Raw genomic sequence first — 16,053 nt, forward strand, 5'->3', positions numbered from 1 at the left:
CACAGCTGACACAGAACAGCATACGCAGTTTACGTTCAATGGATACTCTCCAAAATGGCACTAGGGTGACGCGGAGGAGATGAGTTGTTGAATAAAGTCGTTATTTTAGTTTTCTTTGAATACAAAAAGTATTCTCGTAGCTTCGTGAAAATTACGGTTGAGCCCCTGATGTCACATGGATTATTTTACCGATCTCCTTGCTACGTTTCTGAACCTTGATCGTGGTAATATCATTGCTGTCTATAGAGGGTCAGAGAGCTCTCAGAATGCATCAAAAATATCATAATGTGTTCCAAAGATGAACGGAGGTCTTACGGGTTTAGAACAACATGAGGGTGAGTAATTAATGATAGAATTGTCATTTTTGGGTGAACTATCGCTTTAACTGTCTTTTTCTGTTGCTTCAATTGGACATATTGTAAGGGATAAAAAGTTTCAGATGCTTCCAGCGAATTGACATTTTGGCGCAAGGAGAAACCACTGCAAACAAATATAGAGGCAGAGGCAACAGTGAGCAGAGTCCACTGAGAGAACAAAGAAGCCTGTATTGTGACATGAAACCTTGCCGTGCTGTTTGGCTGAGGAACAGTAAAGACTTGATAGCTTCCTCTGTGCAGCAACTGAATGTCAGCTGTGCTTTGTCTTCTTGTTTGTCATCACTATCGGCGGCGTTTCACACCCTGCACTGGGGGAAATAGTACAAAGATCATCAGGATTCAGACCGCAGGCTTTTCTCCACAAACAGTGGAAGGTTGACAGCTGAAAACCCGATGTAAAAAAAGATACATGGCATTTTGAGACCAGCTCAACAGCACTTTAATCAAAACAAAGCAGCTAGTGACCAAAAACATGGACAAAACGTTTGCGTTTCAAACACGTTTTTCAAGTGTTGACTTTGCCTCCTGAATTAAAGTACAGTAACCATTCCAAAAGCAAAATTTATATAAAAAATTAACAATTATCTGCTACACAGGGAAGAACAAAGAATAACCACCAGATGACAGTCAGCTCAATTAATAATCACAGCTGACAAAAAGGTACAGTTCCTGTAACTTCACACGCAATGTGAAATCATGTGAGTTCAGTAATGAGGACCAAAAAAAGACAATGCTCAAGAATTTCTGCACAGATACTCAAAGACCCCCACCGCTGTCCTGCTCGTCTCCATGTCTGGTTTCCTTCCACTCACACTTGAGACCCACTGCTGAGTCATAACCAGTTCCTGCTGTGTTGAAGTCAAGCTGAGGTAATGCTTGCTGAGATTAATGCTTCTAAAACCTAGCGAGCCGCCTCACTGCTTGCTGCCTATATTGGTATCTGCTTTCTAAGAGAGTTTCTTAGCTGCCTTGGAACCTCAAAACTTCATATGGAGATTGTCATTAGCATGTTGTTGAGCTAATGAGACTTCTTTGAAAAACATCAAGTCATACTAAGCCTGTATATCATTTTTTACTAATAATCTTCCATAACCGTAAATAACCATAAAAAAAAATCAACAGTTTTGTGAAACTGGATCAGTGAATTTAAATAAAAATTTCTCCAAAAAAAGAAAGAAAAAAGATTTGTTTCACAAATTTAGGTTTCCTTTTCCATTAACAACATGTGTTCATCTGTCATGATTTGACCTCTTTTAGCTTATTTCTACTTTGCAAACTTCAAAGAACACATTATACTGGAAGGTCATTATGCAATGTGCTCTGTTATTTTTGTTTGTATGTTTTACTGAGCTTTTTGTAGTGCATTTTGGGATTGCATTGCCCAAAAAGGACAGCTTTATGCAATGCAGCCGCATGATTAATCTGCCTATCTTTTGGAACTACCTTCATGCCTGAAGTGTGCCTACAATGCCTTAAAATGCTATGTCCATAGGCCTTTTTCTTGACTCACCCAAGTGTGCGCAGGAGTTTTGAGGTGCAGTCTCTAGAGGGAACGTCTGTCCCATGCTCCAGCCCCCAAAGGGCCTCCGTTTGCAGCTCCTGCCCAGGTGCACCTCCCTGGACAGCAGCGGCAATCCAGGTTCCCCCAAACCTTCCGCTTTTCCTTTCAGCTTCAAAGAACCCCTTTCATGTCACCTAGTGTCGATCTCATGTTTCCTTCCACCATCCAAGCCAATGTTCCCAAGCTCCTCTCTCCCTATTATTTGAGTGGATCTCATGCCAACAGCCCTTATTTTTTCCTCCACTCCTCCTTCTGCAACTCTCTCCACCCCCTCTCCCTCTCTCACACGGGACCCTCCCTCCATACCACTTTCTCTCCCTCCACTTTATAAATGAGCTTGCAAAGCAGATCAGCATAGACGCAGACGGATGCCTATCATTCCTTAAAGCAGAGGTCAAAGTGGAAAGTGAGTGTGTCCGTGGGTTTGCGTGTGATAATGAAAGGCAAAAAAAAAAAAAAAAAAAGGAAGGGATTAAAGGGAAGTTCTGCCAGCAGAGGGAAAAATGGTATCAGCTGGGAGGACATTTGACCTTGTGGTTATGGAGAACACAAAAGCAAGAGAAACAGGTCATCATGTTAGTGAACATTTTAAATGAGATGTGAAATTTCTCTGACATTAATAAGAACATAGTGACAGCCTTCAAATTTGTGTTCTTTGAGGTTTGTGATATAGACATAACATAAAAGATGAACAAATATCGCTGATAGGTTATTAGTAAAATATGATATACTATTGTTCAAAAGTTTGGGTAATGAAGAATGTTTTTGAAAGAAGTCTCTTATTCTCACCAAAGCTGCATTTACTTTAGCATTACTTTATTAAATATTACTATATTTACTGCATTTACAAAAATACAGTAAATATAGTCATATTGTGAAATACCATTACAATTTATATATTTATACATTTATACAATTATTTATATTTATACAATTTCAATAACTGTTCTATTTTAATAGATTTTAAAATGTAACTTTTTTAGCAGTCATTAGTCCAGTTTTCAGTGCTCCAGGACCCTTCAGAAATCATTCCAATATGCTAATTTGGTGTTCAAGAAACATTTCTTATTATTAGTGAAGTTGAGAACATCTGTGCTGCTTTAATTTTTTTTTTTTTTTTGTGGAAATGATACATTTTGTTTGTCAGAATTCATTCAAGAATACAAAATTTTTCAAATAGAATTTTGGTAACATTCTAAAAGTCTTTATTGCATTAATTTCACCGTATTTCTTAAAAAAAACTAATCTTACCGAGGCCAAAACTTTTGGAAGCAAGTATAAACTTTAGCATATTGTGTACAAGTTATATGAGCATCTATTATGATACTTTTGTGTCCTTTGTAAGCTTAAAAGCTCCAGCCCCAAGGAGCAAGTCTTCAACATTTCTCTTTTTGTGTTTCACAAAAGAATTAAAGTCAGACAGGTTTGGAATGACATGAGGGTGAGTAAACAATGACAATTAATTTTTTGGGTGAAATATCCTTTTTAGGATTTATACAGAATATAGGTATTTGCCCTAAACAATCCCTCTGTTTTACTTAAAAATTCAATCTATTAGTATACACTCAGTGATCAGAAGATCTGGACTCCTGCCCTCTGCACTTAGCAATTCTTCATCCGCAGGAATTCCAAGAATGCAATTTTATCCAGCAGAGTACATTAGCAGAGAACGGGAATGTGGAAGTGTGTAGCTGTGTAACTTGACTACAGCAGATCGCACTCCTAATCCCATTTCCTACAGCCTGACACAACTTCTCATTCCACAGCGTATAACAAAGGGATTCTGTTCCAAACCCCCTGAATTACACTGATGTGTATATAAAAGCTTTCTTTATATGGGAAACATCAGTCATGGACCAGATCCTTCCGATGATCAACAATGCTCCAGATCTTCGGTCACCATCCATGACCATGTGTGATCATAAGGAGGCGTTCACTCAGGAATTGTTCTTGTGTTCAAAAGCAGCCAAATGAAGCACAAAAGAAAGAAATATAATGATACACCTTTAATTGACTATATTTGATCTCATTTCCTGCCACATCTTAAATAGACATCCAAGTCAAGATATCAAGTGTACATTAATGCACAAATAAACAGCAATGAATTACTGCCGGTGACTTCACCCACAGTTGAAAGAAAGTAATTCAGGCTTCCTCAACTGCATGACTGATGATTTTACATTTATTACACACATGTTTTGGAAAACCCTAATCAGCATCTCAAATTTCATTAGAACAATATTTATTTGTTCTCATGCCAGCCTTGTTTAATAATTCAGAGACTAAGCCTTAGTCTCCAAGATGAAAAATGTAAAACTTCAACTGTCGACTGAATAAAATCAGCAGCACAACGGCTGTTTTTTTACAGTATAGTGTGGTTCACGCAAAAATTACAATTCTGTTATCAATTACGCACCCTCAGTGGGTGCAATGTTGTTTGGACCTCAGTTTTCTTAGACCTATTCTGTCTTTAGGGTAAATAAATAATGGGTAACAATGGGTAATAAATGGGTTGCCATTTAAAAAAACTCCAAATACCATTCAAATGTTTATGGTGAATTTGATTTATTTAACGAAAACAAAAACTAAATTATTAGAGGCCTACTATTATCTATTATTTGTTTATTTGATTAAAAGTGATGGTAAAGACATTTATAATGTTACAACAGATTTCTATTTTAAATAAATACTGTTCTTTTAAACATTCTATTCATTAAAGAATCCTAAAAAAATATATCAGAGTTTTTGGAAAAAATAAACCATCAACCCTAGTTTATAGATGGGAAAATTATGCAAAACAGGGGATTAGAATAAAATTGGCTTATGCTGTAATAATCTTCGGCTGAACACATCTTTTAAACTATTTGAACAAAAATGAAATGTTTGAGGCTTTGATGAAGTAACAGAGAACCAAGAACAAACAATCCTTTTTTCTGTGGTGTGTGAGCTATGAAATCCACCAACCATGCAATAATAATGCTGAAGTCGGGGCAACAGATACAGAAAGAGCAAGAGGGAAATACTGCAATGATACAACTCCATGAAACAGAAACAAAAGCAATAAGGCAAGCAAAGGAAGAGAGAAGAGCAAAAATATCTGTGCGCTACATGGTTCCGGCATGTTACATAAAATTTGTACATCTAAGTTGGATAGATCACAATCACAAAAGGAACTCTGACCTATTCATCTCGCAACCCAACTCATTCCAAAATTTCTGATATCTTTGCAACCGTTCCAAGTTCAGTACCACAGTAAGAACACATGCATCTACACTAGGAAAAATAAAAGACAAAGGATTGAACTGAAGCCCTGCTTCTCTCTGTCCCAGTTACAGCACCTACACTGGGCGTCTTTCCAAAGAGAGAACGAGAGAACAGAGGGAAGAGAATCAGCTTATTGGTTCTGCCTAGACCCAGAACCTGACATGACCTGGAAATCAAGCTCCACAGATCTGTTCAAGGAACTGCCTTCATAACCTTCCGAACGGGATGACACAGAGCTCTTTACTAGCGTTTTGTTGGCCAAGAGGAAGCATCAAACAATTACTTCTGCAAGAATCCAATTTAAATCAAATATAGTCGTTCCCCATTACACTGCACCCACTGACAAATAACATGTTTGTCTACAATGGCTGCATCCCATTATGTAATAATTGTGATTCTGACAATAAATACTGTTAAAATGCACCAAGACGTGCCATGTTAAATCAAGATCACACCTTGGTTTCTAGAGCTCAATCAACGCTGTCTACAAATGGAATGTTTATTCTCAATTATTCAGCATCATTAGTATCAAGACAAAGTATGGCAATAAATACTCACCTCGATTTTCCATTACAGAATCTGAGACTCAACAACAAATGGATCCTGTAATTAAAGCAAAACAAACAGATAATTACATAAGCAGTCCATTCATTTACAGCACCACTCATTACTAATTATTACAGACAGATAACATGGCATTAAAATGATTTAATAAAGCAATAAGCCACAAGAGCTTATTGCTTTATTAAATTAGCATTACAGCCAATTTACCAAAGGTAAGGAGCGTCCTTAAGCATAATGCGATTCAAATTCCCTTACCTCTGGCAGAATTCAATGCCAGAAATAAATATATTTCATTTAAGTGAAGTTTTAATGAAACTTCACTTAAATTTTAAAAAATTATATTAAAATACACACACACAAAATAATATAATGAAAAAAAAAATCTAAATAAAATAAAATTAATAACATGTATAACAAATAACAATAAAAAAAAATTATTTAAAAAAACAAATGAAATGATGTGTAGCCTTCTTGAGTGCATAAAAGGACACGTCTCATGAATCGCCAATGGGAGCTTAAAATCAGAATCTATTCAGAATGAATGGACAAACTTACAATGGTGAAGGTCATTGGCGTTGTAAGGGGGTGGTCATCCGTGGTGCCTCTGTTCATCTATATTAAAGTGTTCAGAGCAGCAGATAGGGTGCATTCGCTCATCTCCAGGGGTTTCCTGTAATATAGAAAGAAAATGTAAAACTCACTTGATTGGAAGTCAGCTGAGACCAAACATCTTCTCAAATCCAGGTTCATGAGAGCGCTCAGTAAAGTGTGTATCCTCAAGTGCCCTCGTCGTCCTTGAAAGCTTGACTCCCAGACTCCTTCATATGCTTGAATGATGCTTGTTATTTCACTTTAAGTGTTATCTTTGAGATTTGGTGGTTCCTATACTGATTAGTCGCACGTCTTGCAAGAACTTCATCCACTATATTTTAAAGCAGGTGTCACACCTCCAGGTTGCACAACTGATAGGACAAAAAAAACCATAGTGGTTCAATTAAAATGGCACCAGCGAGATTGAGAAAAAAAAAAAAAAAAAAGCAAAACGACAAGAGGAGTGCAAGTAACAACTGCAAAGAGAAGACAGGCAATTATCTGAAAGGCGTTGATGGAAAGGACAGATAACACAGGCAAATAAAATGAGCAAATGTCTAATGGAGGGATACAAAAAACAGACAGGGCACATCAGACTGTAATGGACTGTCAGTAGAACTGGAGGATGGATGAATGTAGGAGAGAGAGAAATGCTAATGAATATCTCCAGGGGCATTGATCGATTAAACTGAACACAGACAGACAGCAGTTCACCGCACTTCGACTTCTGCTTCGTCGCAGTGAGAGATAAGAAAAGAAGCCTGCACGATGTTTACCTGAGCTCAGCTAATGTCATTTGTGCCATGTCTCATTTAAAACCAAAAACCAAGTTGACACAAAATACAGTCAGTGCCAATCGAAAGCCATCTAAAACAAAACAGATACGGGAAACAGAGTCAGGGAAGGGTGGTCATTGGAGAGTCAACTGCATTTATTTACATGATGAAAAATACAGTAAAAATGCTAATACTGTGAAATATTATTCTAATTTAAAATAGCCAAGCTGTTTTCTATTTAAATGCATTTTTAAAACGTAATTTATTCCTGTAATGGCAGAGATCAATTTTAGCAGCCATTACTCCAGCCTTCAGTGTCAAGAATCAAGATTTTTTATTCACATGATCCTTCTGAGATAATTCTAATATGCATATCTGGTGCACACAACATAATAACTATTATTATTATTATTAGCGTAGAAGGAGAGGGGGCAGGATCGGGAAAAGTCCTCAAGCTGGGATTCGAACTTGGGATCCCAAGTACCAATTTTCTAACTGAAGTTTCTTTTTCCCTGATAATGCTTAACTTCAATATTTTTGTATTTTCTCTGAAATGGCTTGAAAGAACTGTTTATAAATCAAAATAAACCATAATACTGATTAAATCACTGCAAAAACTATAATATAGGCATGTTTTTACATTAGCCTATTTTTTCACAAAACTTAAGACAACACCACAAAGAAAAATTTGGGATGCAACAATATTAAAATTCTGTCTGATAATTATATTCATGCTAAATGGATTAAAGCTGATAACCTTTATGGAAACAATATAGTGTGAAACCCTAATATTTAATCTTTTTTTAAACTTATATCCATCTATATGTAACAGTAAACATAAATATTTACATGCATACACAATCAACCATGCTGCAGTTATAAAGTTAATATTTAAAGAAAATGATCAGAGCTTATTGAGGCTCAATTCTGGTATGTCTCTTATGAAACATGACAGTCAGCTGAAGTCTACAGAATTTGCATCCGTACTTTAAGCAGGCAGGAATGCAGTAAACACGAGACAGGCAGTGCTAGAGTTAAGCAGCCTATTTCAGCTATGATCATTATCCCCACCAGCCTCACATTTTTGAGGTTTCAGACACCAAAATAATCCTAAAACCTTGGTCATTTGTGTTTGCGTCTTCCTCAAGAACTATGCTCAAACCTAAAGCATACGCTAGACTCAAACTACAAAAGTAAAGGAAGCAAGTGCAAATCAAAAAGGACACGCAAAAGAAACGCTTTTCTTCCGGTAATGTAGGTTTTATAAAAAAGTGGAAGTTTTACATGTACAATTGTGGTTAGTTTTAAAAGGCAAAACAAGCTCTTACATCACCCCTGCTGGTATGTCGGATCATAAAGCTAGCGTTCTCTTATCACACTGTTCTTTTATGATGGGGAAAAACAACACAAATATAGCAAAATATAGACTCTCAAGAGAAAGGTGTATTGCTATTATTGTTGCAGACGTGGACACACTATAAAAAGCTTGTCTGCAGGGAGCCCACACTGGCCCTTATGCAAATCTCATCGATAACAACATGGTATACCGCTGCGACGATGCAGTGACCAGGCAGCTAGAATACTAATACTGTGCAACATGCTATTCAACTCCAACACAATGTCGAAATTGATCTTTGTGAACCTAATAGTTTCATAACTGTTGTTTTTATTTGTGCTTTTGAAGTGTGTCACAATAAGGATTTGCAAGCAGATTTATTTTGGCTTGTACAGGAATTCTTGGTTGGTTGGTTGGTCTCTGAAGCCTTACATTCTTGTTTTGGACCAAGTGGTTAGCATGTTGTGACTGTGGTGTCAAAACCACAGAGTAATACTGACCAAAGCTATGCATAAATCAAATAATCAATCCTTCCATGTGGTCGTATCTAGCCACTGCAACAAACTAGTTATGGTGTTTTAAGTAGGGCTGGGTATTGAGTTCGATACTTTTTAGGCACCGACCGAATTGCCTCGATACCACAGAGTAGAGGTCTTCACGGAGGACCCGAGACCCGAGGACCCAACCCGGGATCCGTACGGGTCTATATTTTAAATGGTCAGCCGGGTCCGGGTCGGGTCCCTATCTATTACTTCGGGTCCCAGGTCTGTTTAACATTGTATGTAATACCAGAGTTGATCGGAGAATACCGCACCCTCCAGTGATCAGTGTCAGTCAGCATGAGTAACTTAAAGTTTGTAAAATTAGGATGAGAAAAGTGTGAGCGGGAAATAAGTGAAACCACCAGTAAACCACTATTAAATTATTATTATTTTTTTTAAAGTTTAGTTTTTCCCTCTGCTGTACCAAAATCATATCGAACCGTGACGTTAAAACCAAGGTACACACCGAACTGTGATATTTGTGTACTGTTACACCCCTAGTATAGTCCCATACTATATTTTTTGCAGTATGCAGTGCAGTATGTACTGTGCACAGTTTCTGTACACAAGGAACATCTACTGTACCTAATCTACTATATTTGCCTAGGCTGTATGTACATTTCTCATTACTTCAGACACGGTATTCCATAATGCAAAGCACTCTCTTCATTGCAATGTCAAGAAAGACCAGAATATAAATCAACAGCAATTTTAGATATTTCTATCAGGAGTCATTATTTGATCGAACTGCCAGTACTGAAAACATTTTTACACAAGATTGGATTAAATACAGCGACTGGCTAATACTAAATTCCTAGCTGATGGAGGCCGATGAACTTCACGCCTTCTGATACTTTCTGCCACTTTATGACAAAAATAAATTGTCCAAAAGTGTCTATACAATGTTCTCTAAAATTAATAATAAAACAACAACAACAAAAAAAACATTTAAAATGCAGACGTCACAAAATATTAGGTTACTGATTGTAGAAAGCAGTGTTATTAAATTCTATTTTTAAAGATTAAATTTGTTTTTAAATATATATTTAATTCTTGGATCATTATTTGATCAAACTGCCAGAACTGTAAACATTTTTACACAATTTAATAAAAAAAAAAATAGCAATTTACCAATATTACAATCATGGCAGATACACTGATGATTGTTTTCATGTTATGGTTGATAAATGATAAACTGACAAATAAATCTGTACTTTTACACTTACAATTATACACTTCTGTGTAAATAAATAATATAATATAAAATACTTTATATGTATAAAAAAAAATACTTTAAATACCTCAAGTACATTTAGGCATCACAGCATATTACGTTATGCATTTGAGATGGTGTTATTAAATCGTTTTTAAAGATTAAAGTTAAGTGAGTGTTAGAGAATGGCAAAACTTATTAGAAAATGGAAAAATTAGCATGCACAACTGATATACATCCAATAATCAACCAATAAAAATAAATGTAAAAATAAACAAACTTTCCAAAACAACTCATAAATGTAAGCCATACACTGAATTTGACATTCATTTTAATGAGGTATGTAGGATAATACAGTTTGAAACATTTCTCGCTGCATATTGCATGCTATTTCAGATACTCGCATTTGATTTGAAGAAATGCTGCTGCTGAGCTTCATGCTGATGGGGAATGGCGTAGGAATATGTGCTGGATGGGCAAAAGAGCTGAAAGAATGAATTGGAGACACTTCAGTGCCTTAACGAGGAGCGGATGTGTGCGCCTCAGATTTTGTTGTATTTTCTTATCAAAATAACAGAGTTCGGAATTCTTCAGAATTTAAGAACTGCCGGGTTTTCTGGTAGTGGGTGGGACTAATGCGCAAACGACTGATAAATCTCATTGGCTGGCGCTCACCTATTATCCTCCCTGTTTTGATTTCAGCGAATCAGTTTGAGCGAACGCAGACAACCTGATTAATATTCATGAACCCAGCAGCTCAATAATCCTTAGTGCGTTTTATATTGTCCTTATTAGTATTCGTAGAATTCGTAGTAGTTTTATCTTATCAGTATTATTTGTAGTTCCCCCCCCCTCCCCCTTTTTTTATAGAAACACTAAATGACAAACAATATCTTAAGCACCAACCCAAGTTCAGTCAACATGACAAATATGCATTCATACATGGTTATTCTAATTACTAAAGTTATATCATCATTTAATGATAAATTATCATAATATCATATAATGATTGACTGACTGATGCTAAGTCAGATATATAAGTCAATGGAGATTCTATTGCCAAGGTGTCTATAGAGGGTTGACGATATTTTTACAATAATCAATTGAATTTGATAGGCGTCTCTCACATTGTCCCAGAAACATTAAAATAGCGTAGATTAACGTACAATGTATTATAAAAATAATTGATTCTATTTAGTGACCATTTCATTCATTTAACATTTAATATTGGGGCATCCAAGTTATTTGACACATTTGAACATAAAAATAAAAAGTAACAGTTACTTTCCCTGGTAATTAGTTACTTTTATAATGATGTAATAGTTACTGTTTGTAAGAAGTAACTAGTAATATAACTAATTACTTTTTTAAAGTAACGTGCCCAACACTGCACACTATACGATGATTTATTACTTGACTTTGCTGAATAAAATAGAATATAAAAAGCTTTAAAAAATAATCGCATATTAAATCGCAATATTGGTAAAAAAAATTAAATAATAAAAAATATCATAATTAGATTATTTTCTAAAATCGTTCAGCCCTAATGTGAATGACTTGAATGCGTGCATCAAAGCCACTATAATAACAGGAATAGAAAGTTAGCATGTTATCATATTCCCAAATCCAAAGAGAGCGTCACCTCAAGAACCTGACACTCGGCGATACCTAACACATGCTAATACCCAACACACATACACACACACCCATCCTCGCAGCCTCCCTCAGGACATGAAGTGTGAAAAAAGGATGTAACTGGCCTATTTCTTCTTTGGGTGCTTAACTCCTCAGCCTCCGTCGTGCACCATTTAGGATGTGCACTCAGGGAACTAAAATCCTTCATACTGTAAATTACACATGGCAAAATCAGTGTGGTACCAAACTGTTCAGGTGCTGACCCATAAAAGCAAAATAAAATATTAAAAACCAGATTTAGATGGAAACGGTATTAAAACAATCTCAAGACAAATGTCATGTCAAATGTCACCTCGCAAGATACTTGATTTCGCACATCACTAACGGTGAACATTTCTTACCATAAAAACTTCAATCACCAAGCAAGAAAACTCTGGAGGAGAAATAGAACAGATGTGCACTCTATTATTGCATCTACTGTGTCTCTGACGTCTCGCTCTCCTTCAGAACCCCTATATGTGAGCGCCAAGGCCAGTCCACACTCTGAACAAAAATACTCTTGAGCCAGAAACAAAAACATGCAAAAAAGCTCTTCATTTAGTCCAAAGTAGGGCAGTGCAAAACTACAAAATCGACTGGTCATTGGTTTGCCTATTTAAGTAGACCTGAGCCTTCAAACTGCAGTCAGACCACAGGACAAGGTGATGTAAGGTAAGGTCAAATAAAATTGACCAAATTTCTAAACACTTGTCATGAATCATGAGATTAAATCACAAATAATATTATTTTGTTGACAGATGAGATGCAAATAAGTGTGAACTTGACAGAAAGTTAATATTTTTATATTACATATATTTAGAATACTTCTACAGTACAAATGAGTTTATATCTTAACAAGCTGATCTTGAATATATAGAGCCACCTTTACATTTAAAAAAAGGGAGGTCCCTTGCAAAGGGACCATCAAAAAGGGATATCAATAAGTCGCCCGTTATAAATAAGACAATACATAAGAAACAGCAAAAAGGAGGGCTATAGACTGTAACACTGCACAAGACAAAACACTTTTTTCTTTAAAAAAAAAAAAAAAAAAAAAAAAAAACTGTAATTTTCTTAAAAACAACACTCATGGTGAAATGCTCCAAAAATATCATGGAGATGTGATGCAAAACGCAACGACCAAAGACTTCCATCTGAGTGTGGATGGCTGCAGGAAAGGTGCTTTAAAGCTGGCTTTTATGAAGAATTGTCACTAAAAACAGCCAAAAATACACCTACCTAAATAAATATATAATAAAAAATTGAGATAAATTAAACTTCACAGGTCAAATAGTCAGTTTTTGGACCAATCCAAAAACCTCTGATGTCCCTTTATGACTGAAATGATGAAACAATAATAGAAATTGTATGAGCAGATGGCACGCTCAAACACATCCCCAAAGCTCGCTGTTAAAAGTGTGACACTACGTCACCACCCTCTCATGTATAAAACTAGGCCTACAACTTGACTGCCCAAGAATAGCTTAACACACATAAAAGTGGGTTTAGTGTCCTACATCAAGCTGCCTGGAGTACCACACGGTTGATTCTCCAAACACAAGTGACAGAAAAGAAGAGAGGATGACAGAAAGTAGAGTCCTCTTCTATAAACAGAACTTTCAAATCTAAGGACGAGTTCTTCAACTGGATGCGCAGATTCAATTACGTAGCACGGAAATGGGAGCAGCTGGTACGCTCGTGTGATCTTTAAATAGCATCCCACCTCTGCGCGTTGAGGCTCGCTCGTGTGTTTAGGTTTGGCCAGAGACATCTGCTGATGGCTGAGAGAGAAATCGTTACATGCACTGGAGGTCAACAGAGAGTTTCGATTTCACAAACTTTTGCCAATTGCGGGGGAAGACAGCATCTACGATGAACTTCCAATCTACCAATGTAACCCAAACGCAATTTTACTGTATTCTCAAAAAAAAAAAAAAACAATCACTCTAGAAGTTGGCCTACCTCTCTAGCCGAGACCTCAACCAGGATGGAAGAGCTCCGTTGAGGGAACTATGAAGCGAGACCTGTATTTCCTACCTCCAGACCGCATATCACACCCCCGGCTCCCTTCAGAATGACTGGACGGTGCTGTACGTTCCCATTCCGAACCGCCTGTACGTCATTGCCACGCCTGCCCCAGAAAAGCTTCGCTCACCCCAGGGACCTGTGGCCCACTTTCCAAGGAGCCCAAAATGCCGGTCCGAACCAAACTTCAGACTTCCTCTCATTCCGTCTTACACTGACTTGGATACTAACGGCACACGCAAACCTTGACTGAGCCTTGCTTCATGGAAAGGATGTCAATCCTTGTTTCCTAATGAAATTCTGTTTTATAGAGTTGGGGGAAAACCTCTCTCTATTTCCCACCACTGAAGTAAGATCATGTGACTGAATCCTGATAACTTAACTGGCAAACTGGATTTAGTGGGATGAGATCTCCTGGACACAAACTAAATCAATACTGGATGATGTTTAGGTGGTAGAGCAGCTCAGAGTGCCACACACTCTCATGGTAATTTGTAACTATTTTTTTTCCTGTAAAAATGGTTAAATTCTGTATGAATCACATATATATTCATACAAAAATCACCACATCGTAAAAAAGTAACTTTTCTCATAAGATGGGGTTGGAGCCATGGTTAGGCCTGTTTCACTCCAAACGCAGCACATATTTATTTCGACACCCATATTAACAATTCAATCCGAGCAGCTGAATCCTTACCCATCTTCAAGAAACGGCTAAAAACTCATCTGTGCCATCTTTACTTGACCCTCTAACTCTAGCACTCTCTATTCTAATTTTATTTTATCTGTCTTTTTATAAAAAAAAAAAAAAAAAAATATAATAATAATATTTATCTGTACTGCGTTAGGCTAACTGAGACTTGTAATAGCACTTGCACGTTGTCGCTCTTTTGTTGGTTTTGATTGCTTATGTCCTCATTTGTAAGTCGCTTTGGATAAAAGCGTCTGCTAAATGACTAAATAAATAAATAAATAAACAAAGATTTGGCTTGTTACCATGGTTTAGCTCTTGCTGGAAAATGTCATACCTTGCTGAAGAGAGGTTTTTGCCAGGTATAGCTTACTTAAATAAGCAGAACATACAGTAAAATGCACTATAATACTATTTATAGACACAATCTTTTACAAAAGTGTACTATGAAGCAACATAAACCACTGAAGTAAACTACTCACCCAATTACCTACTGAAGACAGATGATTTGGGTTCCATTCTATTTATTAGATTAATTATAATTTGGATGTAAATGTGATCCACCTCTTCTCATGAATTAGACTTCAGAAAAATCTTACATTTCACTGCTGGTTATACTCTGTATAATTGTGTATGTGACGAATACAAAATCTTAAATCTTGAAAGAAAGATCAAGTTGGTCATAAATCTCAATGCCCTACACCTGATAACCTTTTGTAATGTATGGTCATTATTAAATGAAACATTTACTGCAGTAACCCCAAAATCACTTTATTCTCTGCATAAAGCCACAATTTCATTATGTTGCAGATTCACCATGACAGTACAATGTGAACCTGCTGTTATAGTTACGCCGTTGCTACGCTCACACACTACTTGTGTATGCGGTGTGAAACAGGCTGTCCTAACAGAAGTAAAAAATATATATATAAATAAAACATTTTGCATGCATAGACAATACACATTCTCATAAGCCAACAATCAAAAGCAAAAATGAAATGACATAATTTGCAATTTAAAGGAAAATTAGACCATGCTATCAACTAAACTTAACCACCTCATGTCTTCATCTACACTCTGAAGTAGCCATTTAGATTTACTATGAAAAGCTTCTAAGATCCATTCATTTTTATACCAAAGAGTTTAAACCTATGACTTGTTGACACATGAAAACTGTGTATAAGCTGAATATAATAAATAACTGTACTAAAGACAAAATATACCAATCTCGTGATCTCAAACCAGGATTTCCAACTAAGAAAATTAATTACATTAATTTGTAACTAACTAACTATGCGTTCAGCATTATACTATGTTAGTAAATGTTTTTAATCAAAGTTATTATAAAGAAAACTCAAGGTTCTTGGTTTGCTTAGTGTCTCCGTATCTATAAAAAAGCCCTGATATTTTCACTAAAGCAGGTTCTTGTCAGCGTTTGT

General features: G+C 36.3%; 1 protein-coding gene across 2 annotated transcripts in view; it reads right to left on the reverse strand.

Moving 5' to 3' along the window:
- Window positions 1-16,053, reverse strand: part of LOC306887115 (phosphatase and actin regulator 4B) — a 45,969-nt gene that overhangs the window by 28,712 nt on the left and 1,204 nt on the right. For both annotated transcript variants that reach the window (XM_079444650.1, XM_079444649.1), the window contains exons 2-3: window positions 6,322-6,436; window positions 5,761-5,805 (exon numbers count right to left, since the gene is read on the reverse strand). In XM_079444650.1, the coding sequence (XP_079300776.1) occupies window positions 5,761-5,773 (13 nt within the window). In that variant the 5' untranslated portion in view covers window positions 5,774-5,805; window positions 6,322-6,436. The remainder of the gene's footprint in view (window positions 1-5,760; window positions 5,806-6,321; window positions 6,437-16,053) is intronic.

Source organism: Barbus barbus (genome assembly GCF_936440315.1).
Source record: "Barbus barbus genome assembly, chromosome: 21".
Lineage (NCBI taxonomy): Eukaryota > Metazoa > Chordata > Actinopteri > Cypriniformes > Cyprinidae > Barbus > Barbus barbus.